This window comes from Caloenas nicobarica, chromosome 1 (genome assembly GCF_036013445.1).
Source record: "Caloenas nicobarica isolate bCalNic1 chromosome 1, bCalNic1.hap1, whole genome shotgun sequence".
Taxonomy (NCBI): domain Eukaryota; kingdom Metazoa; phylum Chordata; class Aves; order Columbiformes; family Columbidae; genus Caloenas; species Caloenas nicobarica.
The window spans coordinates 114,123,882-114,139,097 of record NC_088245.1 but is presented as its reverse complement, the minus strand read 5'-3'; the positions used below and the strand labels follow the sequence as shown (position 1 = coordinate 114,139,097).

General features: G+C 36.8%; 1 protein-coding gene across 10 annotated transcripts in view; it reads left to right on the top strand.

The window, feature by feature from the left end:
• Positions 1 to 15,216, top strand: part of DMD (dystrophin) — a 1,281,342-nt gene that overhangs the window by 399,379 nt on the left and 866,747 nt on the right. For all 10 annotated transcript variants that reach the window (XM_065627016.1, XM_065627025.1, XM_065626998.1 and 7 more), the window contains one exon: positions 9,865 to 9,983. In XM_065627016.1, the coding sequence (XP_065483088.1) occupies positions 9,865 to 9,983 (119 nt within the window). The remainder of the gene's footprint in view (positions 1 to 9,864; positions 9,984 to 15,216) is intronic.

The window sequence follows — 15,216 nt, the reverse complement described above, 5'->3', positions numbered from 1 at the left end:
GCCCAGCTTTCCTGGAGATGGCTGAACACCTGCCTACCAAGGGGAAGCAATGAATGAATCCCTTGTTTTGCTGTGATATTGTGCATAGCTTTTGCTTTACTTATTAAACTGTGTTTATCTCAACCCAAGAGTTTTCTCACCTTTACTGTCATGATTCTCTTCCCTATCCCACCAGTTTAGTTTAGTTTAGCCAGCTGGGATTAAACCATGATATTCTGTCTCTCATTTCGTAAGTGGTTTCATTCTGATGGACCTGAACGTAAGATTGCAGTTATCCTGTAGAAACTGATGAATCTGTTTCTGTCTAACAATCTGATTCCATACTTGTACATGATTTAAAAAAAAAAAAAGAGCTTGTTGTCGGATACTCTTCTATCTGCATCACTTACCTTCACAGAAGTGCTGTTACAATATGGGAGCTTATGCATAATTTCTGTTAGCATTGCCCATACACAACCTTATTAAGTGGTAAAATTCTGGTTTTTACTCAGCCACCAGGCTACTCAAGTCACACAGAAACTATGATACAAAGAGGACTAAGTGATTCCTGCAACTTTTGGTGGTACGTTGTTGCCTTTTGTTGCACTGGATACAGCTGGGGTAGAAAAAATAGATACTTATTTCAGAAATGCCAAAAAAATAGTTATACTGAAATTATATTGGATAGCTAATTAGTGCTGTAGACTCAAAGACTAAACCCAGCAGTACTCTATGGCATATTTCATTTTCAGCAGATCAGTGCAGCAGAAGGCCAAAGTGGTGATATGTCTTTTTACCTAGACACAATATCAGACTGCCTGTTTCCTGATTCGGATATCTATCTGATACTCAGATATCCAGCCTGTGTGCTCTACAGGACCATGTAATATCATCTGGTGTCTGAAATCGGTAATCAGAAATTCCCTTTTGTCCCTCTCTGTAAGAAAAGCTCCAGAAGTCTGAACAGAGGTGCTTATTCAGGAACAGTCCTTTGTTGGGGAAAGCAGTTGCCAGCCTAAAGCACACTGGGATTGTTTAGACAAATCTCTGACTCCGTATGTTGTACTTCATGCACTGCTGTGTTCAGTTCAGTGCAAAGTTCACGAATTGTGAACATTCATTTCTTGCTCACTACAATTTATGCACTTTATTTAGGTTTTCTAAAAGAGGGCTGCAAAACTTAAGCTTGCTTTTACTCTTCTTGTGTCTGCTGCCATAAATCTTGGGAAGCTTTCTCCACAGTGAGCCTATCTTCAATAGAAGTAAAAAAGAATTACTCCACTGAAGTCTGGTCTCTTGCCCAGTAGTTAATGCACTCATCTGGGAAACGGCAAGTGTGCATTCAGATTCCCTAAGGCAAGTCTCCAAGACACACCAGTTGTCTTCTTCTGGACTTTTGTCACTAAGTTATTCTGCAGAAGTCTCAGAGGAAGACCTAATGTTCTCAGAAGCCCTGAGTCAGTAATTTTTAAGATGAACCTCTGTACTTAGTGTATTCGCTATATTGATTTTTGGTGACTTTGCACTTCATGTTCAGTATGCAGGAGCACTGATTTGCCCTTCAAGATTCAAGATACAATCAATAAAATAGGTACACGAACACACACTGAGTGTTCAGGAGCACTTAGTTCCATCCTATAAAAATGAAAAGCCTTCTCCAAGAAGCGCTGGCACCTAACTTAGTCACTCTAAAATGAAGGTACCTACTTGTTGGGTGTCAGTATCTTGGCTTCATGCCTAAGTAAGGCAGTTTGAATATACATTTAATAAAAGTTGATCAAACTCCAGTTTAGATGAAATCTCAGAGAAAGCCGGTGTCTCACACATCCTGTGCTTTATTAATATTTTGTGGTTTGCATACATAGAATGACAAGCCCTCTGAAGACAAACACTTTTAAATTTAGCTTCTCTGTTTTCGCTGTTTGATTTTCTATTTCTCAAGTTCTCCTGTTGTACTTTTTTCTCTTCCATTTCACAATTCTCCATAAAGTTTTATCCAGATGTTCTCTTCTTTTTCCTGTCTTCCTCTGAGTTTATTCCTCTGTATTTTATTAATTCACTTTTTCTATTGTACTTTTTCCTCTTTCATTATTGTCCCTCTCTACAATAAGTTTCAGTATCTCTCTTTATCTCAGCAATTTTTATATTGAGATGAGCTTTTGAAGGAAAACAAGGATTTGTTGATCTAGTTGTCAGAACAGCTGTGTTTGTCTTTATGGTTAAATAGGAAGTAATGTAGTACGTGTATAAAACACGTTGATGAAAAAATATTATTTTTAAAGATTTAAGACATATGTTCATCATTCCTAAAACTTAAGAGATTTTTTTGATTTGTCAAAAATGGTCTTTATGCAAATAGTAGCTTCTTTTGACACTGAAGTCTTTGAGTTTAGCCCTTCCTTCAGGTGTATTTCAGAGGTAAGCGATAAGTCTTTCGCGTTGACCCTCAGACTGTAATTTGCATGCACAGTCTTCATCACATTTAGATGTTCTCAGGAACGGAAGCAGAATTAGTCAGAAAAAAATGCTAGCCATAGTTTGAAAATCAGGTACGATAATGAACTCATGTGGTGGATTTGGTGCCTGGTATGTGTATTTTTGCCAACTTTGGCACTATGCCTAGACTGTCTGCTACCAAAAGACCCCAATAAAACAACCAAAAATCTCTACAACACTGAAAAAATGATGATAGCCAATTTTTTCCATAGTATTTATGCGCACTGAAAGTGAGGGAAGATTTCCTGGTAGCATTGAAGTAATTTATTTTTGACACCTATAGGAATCAGTCACAATATGCAAACAATACATTTTATTTTCTAAACTCAATCCGATTTCATTTGCTTTTAAAAACAGTACTTTGTAATACTTTTATGGTGTAATGTTAAGAATGGTATTTTGGCATAAAGTAGTAAGCTATTAAGATCAGTTGCTACATGCCGTGGTTAGTCCTACTGTGTACCAAAATCACACTACTATTTTTACAATTGTATTTTTCTTTTAAAAATAATTCAAGCCTTTTCTTATAACTGCACCAAAATATACACCACACTGTAGTATCTGTATTGCCTCATCTGAAATATTGGCTGAGAGCTCAAATTTTCAAGTCGTAGCTTACTAGAAATAGATCTAATTAACATTCTACTTTCACAAAACACTGCTTACAGTAAGTAGGAAATTTTTAGTCACAAGATTTCACTGTGACTTCAGGGAAATGAAGTTAACTTTTTTGTGAACTTGACTTTTTGCAGCTCACAGCAGATAATGGGAAATACTTTTGAAGGAAATACATATGAACTTTAAAATAAATCAGAGTATACACTATCTTACGTTTATATTGGTTTTTGTGTCTTTAGTTTATGTCTTTAGTTTATCCTCAATCAGCTTTCCTGTTCAACCTCAATTAGATTTTGGTTGCACTAGCTTTGTCTATGGGCAGCTCCTTTTGAGTGTGGGGAAGGGAAAGAAGAATAGCAGAAGGAAGTCGACTGAGTAGATAAAGATGGGAGATAGACTTACATCTCTTCTTCATTTTGATATCAACACACTCTGGAGTTGCTACTAACAGTATATGCCATGTGTCCATCTGGTCTTGAAAAAGAAAAAAATGCACCCCCTCCCATCCTCTCTTACATCATGTTTATGTGTTTTTCTAAGTATATAATTCAGTTTTATTGCTAAATAGTATTTACCTGTTTCACCATAAAGTATCCAGGCTGAGTGATTTGTATGAAACATTTGAGGACAGACAGTGCATTATAGAAAATATTGTTATGTTCATCATAGTCATATTCGAGGTCCTAATTGTCAAGGAACAAACACATGGGAAAGTTGTTATAGCTTGTTCTTCTGTTTATACCACTGTTATATTTTATGTACCTGCCTTCCAAAAATGTTCTAGATAGTACTAAATAATCATTGTTCATAGTTCAGATGCAAAAAGCTCAAGAATGGAGGAAAGAATAATTAAGGCAGCATTGTTGACTTCCCACAATATGCGTGCACAAGCGAAATGACTTCAACTCCAAAATTCCTTGAGCTTCTAATACGTGAAATGCCTAAATGTTGTTATCAAGGAGAGAATACTGGCTCTCCGTGAATCCCCAAAAAGATCCAATGTGATTCCTTTTGCTTTGATGGCTGATAATAATGAAATAACTGCATGTCTTAAGTTACAAAACAAACCAAAACCAATCTATCTTTTTTTTTTTTTTAGCAGTTCAGACAGTAGTGTGGAATTTGTATAAACTATGTAGCCTATGAGCAGTACTCTCAGTAGGAAGTTTAATCTTTCATAGTCTTAACCTACTATTCCCTTGCTTATGGCTGACTGTTTTGTTTTGATCAGATAGATCTAATGCCCTTTCTCTGTCATTTTACAAAGGGGTTTCTTTTACTAGATATTCCCATTTGTATAACCACCAGCTCTCTGTGGACATTTAGGCTCTTTAGCAATTGTTTTTAATACCGAGCGTGAGGACCAGTGGAGCACAGGTTACTTGGCAAAGCTACAAGGGCAAATCAATGAGCCCAGGGTGTGGATATTCAGAATATAAACTTGGGCTACAGTTCCCTGAATGGTATGTTCTGCATTGAACTGAACAAATAAGGCAGCAGTGGTGGAGTGGTACCACCACCCTAGAAATATCTGGAAATTAAAAAAGGAAGACAGGTCAGTCCTGTTAAACTCTCCCTACTCCAGGCTCCAGATCCCAAGAGCTTTCGCTGTTTACTTCTTGTAATCTTTTTCCTCCAGATGGGTATCAGAGAGAGCTTTACCTCCTTCCTCTAACTTTGTTGAGTTTTTTGTTTATTTGGTATTGGTATTTTATTTAGAAGTGGGAGCAACTGGCATTATTTAGCCTCCTTCTTGTTTTCTTAAAATGCCTGAAGTTAGGCCAGGTGATTGCCTTAGAAATTAGCACTTTACTGTAGCTGTTTCTGCTTCAGGATGGCAGAGTGAGGAGGGGAGCAGGAAAATGGTATTGAAAAAAGGTCCTGGGTAGAAGCAAAAGTTTGTCTTCAGGAAGCTAAAGGAAAAGCAGAAGTAAAAGCAATGGTATGAAGAGGTATGAAAATACTTTTATTGTAACAAGTTGCTAGGTTACTGGCTTCTGATTTGTTTACATTGTACTGAAAACATATACAAAATTTTCTTGTATAAATAAAGCTAGAACAACAACAATATGACAACTTTTCTCTTGAAAAGGAGATGGTAACTTTTATTATCTAAATGTGGCTTTTCTCTACATACACCAATGGGAAGTTGTTTTTATTAATTCTGCAAGTAGCTCTTCTGCTAAATTATTTTATCGCAGCCCAATTCTAATAGCATTAAAACCTTAGCTAGACGTGAATATGGTTTAAGAAAATAGCTTGTTAAACATGCATGATGTTTCTTTGTGATGTTCATAATTACCTTTGTGGAATTATTTTTTACCAAACATTACATAAGTTATAAAGATTGCTGTTTTAAAGGCTTGTGATACTTTAGAAATGAGACACATCAGAAATGTTGAAGAAATTAAAACAGTGCATACTGTGATGTTAAAGTATCTTCAAAATCTTTCTCTTCCTTCAGAATTCTCCTCTGGAGCATATGCTTTGTTTCTCTTGCTTTTCTTGAATCTACACCTTTGGAAAATTCATTACCTCTTCAGGATTCACTGCCATATGCATCTAAAATGAATTAACTTCAGGTCCATATGGAAAAATTCCATTTATTTTTTCTTCTCTGTTCATAAACTTTTGGGGCGATTATTTGATCCTAATAGCTATGTCTGCATGCATTAAAATTAGCTTTCCATTTTTGACAAAGATTTAGCAGGTCGTCTCTGGGGGAAAATAAGAGGAAACTTTGAAGATGTGTCTTGAAACTCTGTATCGCTGCTAGGGGCTGCAGCTAAATGATTAAATTGGGCTCATCCAGTGATCTGTGAGTAGTAGAAGATCATCGCCATACAGCCACACTTGTTTAGTAGGGGGAGCTCAAAGTAGGCTTACCCAGGCTGATATATTTATGGAATAAAGTGATTGACTCATACTTAAATTGCATACAGTGGGTAAGGTATGCACAAGACGCCCTGAACCCACAATTTATCTGTGTTCAGTGTGCCATTCTGCTTCCTTGTGGGTCTCCTGGAAGGAGTTCTTGGCCCGGCTGCAGCTCAGGCCTTTACCTCGTCTGGAGCCTGAACCAAACTGCTGCTGGTTTGGCTGGGGGCAGGAGGGGGTCGAGTGTATCTGTCACAAAATACTTGAATGTGTTCAGGGAGAGGAGTGAAGACTGCTGGTTATGTCTCCTTGGCTTTACTCCCTGTCAGACATGAACCAAGCTGCAGACGTAACAAATTTCCTCTCCCTTTGTACAGTTTGCATAATATGGAGAGAGAAAATGAAAGCGGAGAATCAGCATTCCATTTTATTTCTTTCCCCTACTATTCCATACCTACTCATCCCTGTATTTAAACTCCCAAGAAAGCTAACAACACGTTATTTGAAATCCTGCTTCAGTGCTGTTTAAGTGATTTTTAAAAGCTATTTGCCATATACCACAGTTCTTAAACTTCTAGGCTGTAACATCTCCTGAAATAATACTTGGTAGTTTTGCTACATAAATATATCCTGTGAAACATCTAGACACATCGCACTGAGAAGTGGATGCCTCAAGATGATATTACGACACTTGTATTCTAGTGATGGTGCTACTGAAATGCATATACTCAAATATTCTTTCAACAAAAGGAAAATCTAGAAAGTTAAATTGCTGTTGGAATAGGGAAAGTTTTTTTTTTTTTTTTTAATTAAATTGTTGCCGTCGGAGCTGAATCGCTGTAGATCACTGTATACTTTTAAGTTGACTTCGATTCTCTGCTGTCTTCTGTATGTACAATACTAAGAAAATTCATAAGAAACCTGTCAGTGGTTTACTGAAGAGCTCTTAGTACTTCTTTTTCATAGTTGTGTCTCAGAGGGCTCAATTTTTTGCCACCTGTAGTAGGTGTAAAAGGGACATGCTCTACACAGGCACATGCATATGCAGTAGAGCTAGTAAGCATGCAAATTCAACCGAGGTGTTCTACAACATGGTGTTATCTGAAATGTTGTTATTCAAACTTTTGGTTTGAGTGCTTGACTGGTTTTTTTGCTTGTATTGTGTGTGTAGTGGGTTTTTTGTTTTGTTTTGAATCATTCACTCTGTGTCTTATCTTGAGAATTCTACCTCTGCACAAGATGTGATGATAATAGTCTTGGCCTATCTGGGCACATTAACTTGAAAATATCCTCCTGGATTATGCAATTGAGAAGTTGGATGAAATTGGTCACCTAAGATATTATTAATGATGACAGAGTTGTTTGGGTTTTTTTTTTTCAAGAGGAATAAGACAATATTGTGTCATTTCTCAATGAAGAATTCTAAATGTTATTGATCTTGTCAAGTGGAGTCCTGACTGTTTAGGAGAAAACATATTCCTATATATAAAATCTTATATCACCAAACGAGTCATGATTGTGTGAATATAATGTGTTGCTCTGCGCAGCAGAAGTGTGACTAGAACATCGAACCAAATCCCTATAAAAACATTTGGGGAGGGAGGAGGTCTCTTTCTTTTCTTTCTTCGTGCTAAAAGCTTTTTCCCTCTGAATAATCTTTTACACCCTTGTCTCTGTAGTATTTGTGCAACACATGCTTGCAGTGCTTTTTAAGAAAGTTATAATGGAAACCTTTGTGGTTACTACAGTGTTCTCTCAGCTAAATATGATAAATGAGCTTACGATATGCCTGTAGTGTATGGAGTAGGAGTGTGGTGGGTTGATCCCAGTCAGCAGCTGAGCACCCACACAGACCCTTGCATTTTTCTCCCCCTGCTCCCCTGGGACAGGGAAGTGAATAGGAAAAGCAGAAGCAAGAGAACTCATGAGTCGAAACAGAGACTGTTTAATAACTGAAGGAAAGAATACAAAAACAGGTGCTGCAAAGGCAATAACACAGCATCTCCTACAAGCAGACTGATGCCCAGCCACTTGTCAAGCAGCAGACACCTTGGGAGACAACCCCCCAACCCCCGTCTTCCTTTACTCCAGCATTTATTGCTGAGCAAGTTTTATAGGATGGAGTATCCCTTTGGCTAATTTGCGTCACTTTTTCTGTCTGCGTCCCCTTCCAGCTTCTTGCCTGCCCCAGCCTACTCACTTGGGGAAGGTACAAGGGAAAAAAAGAAAAGGTCTTGATGCTGTGTAAGCGTGGTTCTGCAACAGACAGTTTGTTATTAACACTGTTTTAACCACAAATCCAAAACACAGCATCATGTGGGCTGCTATGAAGAATGTTAACTCCATCCCGGTCATACCCAGTACAAGAAGGACGGAAAAAATTGTGCAGACATAATCTGTATTTTGAAAATGCCTGTGTTTTAGTACACAAACCAGTCTATGAGATCAGAGACTTAATGCATCCATGACTAGAAACAGCGATTACCACCTCTTAAGTTTCATCTCTCTTTCTGTCCTGCCCTCAGCCAAATTTAATGTTTTGAAGTTGTTCTGCATGTGGGAAGGAGTAACCTCTATTTTTAATTAATGTCTAAGAACCTTTGCATAGAGAAGCTCTCCTCTCATTTAAAAAAAAAAAAAAAAAAAAAAAAGACAACAATGGTGCATAACTGGGAAGTTACTAATACATAAATAGTATTTTTCCTTTGCTCTCTTAGTAGAGTACGATGTAGTGAATTTTTTTGCCATCTATTACAACTATGACATACTGTTTAAAATGAACTTTTAAAATTAATAAAAATGTAAGTAAATCTGTCATAACTAATTGCAAAATTTTAATTTGTAAATAACATACTTGATTTATCTGTACGTAAAATTGTAAGTTTAAATATTTTCTGATTTAGAACACTCTGTCAAAGTCACAAATAGTGTAGTTGTTTTTCTTCATATTATATACACATTAATTACAGAATACCTGATTAAACTATTTTTCCAGAGCACTTGAAAACAAATTCTGATCTCCTAATAGATAACTCTCAGATGAAATGCCAAAGATCACAATGTATTAACATTATTTATATTGCAAATAGCACAACTGATAATAACGAGGGCTCAGACTGTGTATCTGAGCAATAATTTAGCTTTGGTCGTTCTGTCTTTTCCTGCAAGAGCATGTAAATATTGCTCTAGAGCTTTTGCTGCTATCGGCTAAAACCTATGAGTGAACTAAAGTTCTATACTCATCTGAAAAGTGTGTATTTTTTCTGAAGGTTTTGTTAAGAAATGTGTCATGTGAACATATGCTGCATATGTTCCCAGGTCATGAATTTTTGAACTTGTTGACCAATTTTGATCAGATATAACAGCGAGCTGGTAATCTCAGTAGCAATTCCATTCTTAGAAATAGGAAGAGAAGTGAAGAACTCATGGCTGGAGACAGAAGGGAGGAAGGCTGCAAAATTACCTCAGTAGTTCCATCCTGCTCGACCGCCACAAGCCAGTCTCAGTGTACATGGCCACAGCACATCACCCCTCTCACCCAGGCACTCTTAGGGACTGGAAGTGGGGAGCAAACTCACTGTGGGCATTTTAAGCAGTGACAGGAGCAGAGTGCTATGGGTGAAAACAGGTGGTTTGAGGGAGTAGAGGTTATAGGCTGATGGGACTTACTGGAGAAATGAAATGTGGTAAATGTGGTGGTGATGGACATGGATGAGTATAGGGCGCAAACCAATTAGAAATCAAGCTTCATTAGTTCCAGCACTGATTGAACAGGCTATTTCATTAAGGAAATAAAAAAGTAATAGCTGACGCTGATAGATAGCTGTAGAAATATGCATTTAAATCTAATGCTAAAAATTGAGAAACTTAATGTTCGTGTTATTTTTGTTTTAGACCAGACCTATTTGATTGGAATGCTGTTGCTTCTCAGCAGTCACCTGTACAACGATTAGACCATGCCTTCAACATAGCCAGGCAACATCTGGGCATAGAAAAACTCCTTGATCCTGAAGGTTGGTAGAAATTATGTTCTTTTCTTTAAGTGGAAAATCAATTTTTCCATGCTTTGGTTGTAAATTTATTTGAGTTCTTTGCACAAGAATTTACCATTTTGCAAGACAGACCTTAAACTGAGGCAAAATGCTTTATTTATGTTTTAATGTTAACTTTGTATGCTATTGAAGTAGCATAAGAACTGCCTGCATGTACATGCTCTAAAGCACTTTTTTTCCAGCTTTTAGGTCAGTGTTTTAATGGGCATGCATTGAATTAAAGGTATCTCAAGAAACAGCTGATTTCTGCTTCAAAAGTTTAGAGAATCTGCAGCTTTTATATCTTCTGGAAAGATCATGAGTTAAAGTTACTTTTTAATATGTATTCAAAATGTGTATTCGAGCTCTAGATACTCATATCTTTAAAATATGACTTATATGTCTTCCATATATTGAAATTTTATAAGGATGACATTACTCATATCACTATTGCTTAGTCTTATATGGAATAGACTTGCTTGTTTTACCTTAAATCTGTATTTTGTATGTCCTTATGCAGTCATCTTTGAAAGGTTTGTTCTTTTTCATATGATCTTTTAAATTTTGTCCGTTTCTTTATATTCTCTGCCCCACTTGCTGCATTGCTGAGGGCCTAAGTAGTTTTCCCTCAGAGAACATTTCTAGAACATCTTTTACTACAAGGCGATCTTGAACAAAAGTTATTTCCTTTTTGTGTATGCCTTTGTATATTTATATGTGCTGTCTTTTTCTACACCATGATCCATATGCTGTTTTCATGCAATTTTCTACAATTTGCCTATTAAGCCACTAATAAATGCAGTTTTCTCTATGTTTGTATTGTTCTCAGTGGCTCACCTCGTTATGAGTTTCTGAGTTGAAGAACCAGAATTTAAAAAAATGTAAAAATTAGTCTAAAATATAGCATCAAGTTTCTTAATGTTTAAATATAGTAGAGCATGTCTCAAGATTGAACTAATAACCTTATAACCCTTATATTTACTGAGGAGAAATGCTTGAAAAAATTGCTTATGCTGTAGGTGAACATCATAAAGCTCTCTGGTTCTGTAACCTTACTGCTTTGTAGAGTGAAAATCTATTAGAGGAGATGGTTTAATTCAAGATGGCAATATTTTACGCTGTGTAGAACTAAGAGAAGTATCTCAACCTCTGCTCACAATTAGAGCAGTAAATAAGATCTAAGAGTCAAAGATGACATGGACTTGCCACCTCGTAGGTGAAAGCTTCATGAGTGCCTCCTGAGTGTCTTCTCTTGTGTGCAGTCAGGTAGTTCCCTTTATACCAGCAATGTATGGGGTGCCTGTAGTGGAACTTGTGGAAGAAATGCACAGTAAAAGCAGTACAGCATTGCTTGCTAGCACACTCTCTTTAATTTCTAGAACTGAATTTGTGTGAACCACTGGAGTAGGAACAGACTTGGTATGTGCTAACACATGAGGTGCAGCTTGTAAGCTCTGAATGAGTTTGGAATTGAAAACTGGGTTGCATAACTGAATAGATAAAATTGAAGTCTTTGCTATAATTGATTGAACTTTCTTCTTAAAATAGATTAGGGAATAAGTTATTTTCTGTATGCAAAAGTCACTTTTGATTAGACATTTTATTCTGGTTTTGGCAAAGATACTTGCAGTTGTTTAGCCAACAGCTGAAAATCTCTTAAACATTGGTGGTTTTCCAAATGTCTGCTGTAATTATTTGCTATTCACTGTTGTAAATTGTGGTACTTGCAACTTCTTTTTTTTTTTTTCTCGAAATAAAAGACTTCAAACTTATCCAAAGGAAAAGTAAATTCTGCACCTATTTGAAAACATATGAATTTCTGAAACGATAGCAATGTAGTTCATGATAATAAATCTGTTCCTAGACTGAAAAGCAGAAGTACTGGTACATAAGTGAGGAGTCTTCTTTGAAGGTTCCAGCATTCTACTTCTGTAATTTTTCTTTGTATATTTATCACCTCTCCTAATTAGATACTGAAATATCTCTTATCTCTTATTGTGTAACAACACTTTATTCTCTGGCTGTTAATTTAATAAAAACTGCAAAGTGCTACTATATTCGAACAAAAGGGAGTATTCATTCAGTGGTGAAATATTATTTTAATGTAACACAATATTTGTCGAAACAACACATGATTTGTGAATACACTTTAAAGATTGTTTTTGTTAATTAAATATTTGCTGTCTTGATATTTTGAAAATACTATGTAGAAAGGAAGTCACTTCGATAAAGCCCTACTTTTCTGCAGCTGTATAAAGTAGTTAAAAAAGAAAGGATTGGGGTTTTTTTTGTTTGTGCTCTGAGGTTATTGATGATGGATACATCTTGAAACAGGTGACTAGGGAATTTGTCTTAGCAATTACATTTTGAAAAGTAAATATTTTTGTTCAGCTAGACATTGTTTTTCTAGGTTATATATGAAGTTTGGTTTTGAGGTTGCTGATATTTCAAGTCTGTCCCATGAGAGATAGTCAGTTTGTTTCTGAGCTTGTTGGTCCCATGAGCAGCTTTTAAAACATTGTTTCAGAATATGGTGTCCATTTCAATCACTAAAATGGTTAAGATGTGGACTATGTTTAATTATTTCCTGTAAAAAGTGTGTTGTGTAAGTTAAAACTTTTGTGTTTGGATTCATGGTTTTTGGTATTTTCCTCACTCGTATTTACTGTCAGAAATGCTTTTTTACATCAGCAGTGTATCTTAAAGCAGGCATTTTGGTTAGTTTTCATGCAATGGAACAAAAGCAACCCCAGCCAGTTGTATTTGTACTGATGATACATGCGTCTTAAAACACAGACAAAACCACTATATATCTCCTGTAAAAGGTGGCTTCTGCATCCTTGCGTCTTCTTAAGAAATTCTTATTTTATACACAAGTGCTAAAGTAGTTTGCCAAGATGATGAAAGATCTCAAGAACAAGACTTAAATGACCTCAGCCACTCATCCTGGTTTGTTCAGCTTGGAGAAGGCTGAGCAGTGACCTCATTGCAGTCTACAACTTCCTCAAGGAGGAGGAAGATGAGGGGGAGGTGCTGATCTCCTTTCTCTGGTGACAAGTGATAGGACATGAGGAAATGGAATTAAAAGTTCAGATTGGACATTAGGGAAAGGTTCTTCACCAAGAAGGTGGTTGCTCTACTGGAACAGGCTCCCATGGGAAGTGGCCACAGCACCAATCCTGTCAGAGTTCAAGGAGAGTCTGGATGATACTCTTAGTCATATGGTTTAATTTTAGGTAGTCCTGGGAGGAGCAGTGAGTCGCACTTTGATCCGTATAGGTCCCTTCCAACTTGAGATATTCTATGGTCTTTTTGATTGAATCTTACCAATGAGTGAAATGTAAGGAGGCATATATGTCTATCAGGTGTTCACTACTGTAGCATATGAAAGATGACAAGGGGAAAAATGAGAAGGTGCGGGGGAAACTGACGCATAGTAGAACGTGTTATTTAGAATCAAGTTAATAAAGACCCGGAGATTAGTGGACGGGATTCAAAAGGGAAAGTGTATTTGCAAATCTAGTATTATAGGCCAAAGTATACCTACATAACTGTTGCATTAAAAGCGTTCATTTGGCAGAAACTAAACCCCCTTGCATTCCAGCTTGTCCTCAGTATTTTACTGGGGGCTGGGGGCAGAAGATCTTAGCTTCCAAGTGATGCCCAATTACATCAAATGACCTCAAGTTGGCACTATAAATCCGATCATGCTAAACAGCCAGTCTGGCATTATGTTGAATTCACATGATTATGGATTCACTAATAGTGCAGTATTGGGTCATGGCAGTTGAATTTACGTGCTTACATGGATTCACAAATAGTATAATATATAGTATAAGCCTGAGCGCATCCAATGAGAAATTCTCATGACTAGATCTACAAATAATGGTGTTTATTAAAACAACAGGTATGAGTAGTTCTTTAGATTGCCTTTGATAAAAACCACTTCAGTTGCAAAAATACACTTTACCTGACACTTAGGTACCAAATATATATGTACTAAGATGACTATATAGTGCTACTAGTGTGATTACAAATACAAGCTTGAAGTCTAAGTTTCCCGGGAGAACACTCAGTATAACCAAGTGTGCAAATCTCACCCAAAAGTGCCCTTTTGGGGGAGAAGATAGGCTCAGCCCATTGACTGATCTCAGAAGTCTGGAATGCTGTCTCCTTGACTTCTCAGTGATGGTGTCTTCACTAACTTTCTCCTATTGTTAGGGTATTTTATACTATTTTATACATTTAGGTGGAACTTGAGTGACTCTGTCATACATACCTTTGTTATTGATTGCAGTAAAATTCTCTCACTTTGGTTTTAAAGGTATAGACTTAAAAAAATTCAGAGAGCTCAAGGAAACATGGAGGCAGGTATCCTTTGGGATGGAGGTGTGTCTTGGTATTATAATGAGATTATAATGAGGAAAGTTCATCCACAGGACAATTTTCCCCACAACTGCTAGCTCAGCATCTAGCATGTTGGATGGAATGGAATATTTATCTCTTACTTGACAGCAGCTATGTGCATGGTACCATCTAGTTCCTGTACCTGCCTAATATGCAGAGCCTGGCCGTGGTATCTCCACACCACTCCACCCTCTGTACTCCTTGGTGCCAACACACTGAGGTCTCCCCATATACTAACATCCAAGAATGCAGACCGGATGGGCAAACCATGCAGAGCAGATTCCTTGCATGCTGAGCAGCTGCCTTATGTGCCAAGGATGTGAGTACAATTTTATTCTCAATAAGTGTACCTTCGATGATTAGTTTCAATAATTTGCCCCTTGAATAATTATTCCACAATAACTCACAGTGACCTTTTGTTGTAAGACATTTATGGTTATGCAGCTAAGATATTTTAAATCTTTATAATGTTCTCTGTGATCCTTTCAAAGAAAAAAAAATAATTTTCCTTTGGTTGCTCAAAAGTAATATTTGTGAGCTTCCACTCATGTCTTATTCAACTCAAAATGCCATGCAATGAACATTACCCAACCTAGTTCATTTTACTAGTGATTTTTGTGCAGATGTGAGTGCTGAAGCTAGCATGTGCAAAATTGTACACAGTAATGTGTATTTTTTTAATGTTATTTTCTTTTGAATACCATTACTATTGGTACAACTAAAGAAAATGTTCAACTGTTTTTTCAGACCTTTGCGATGGCTGTTGTGGTATTCTGGATGTAAATCTGAGTTGCTGACTTTCGAAAAT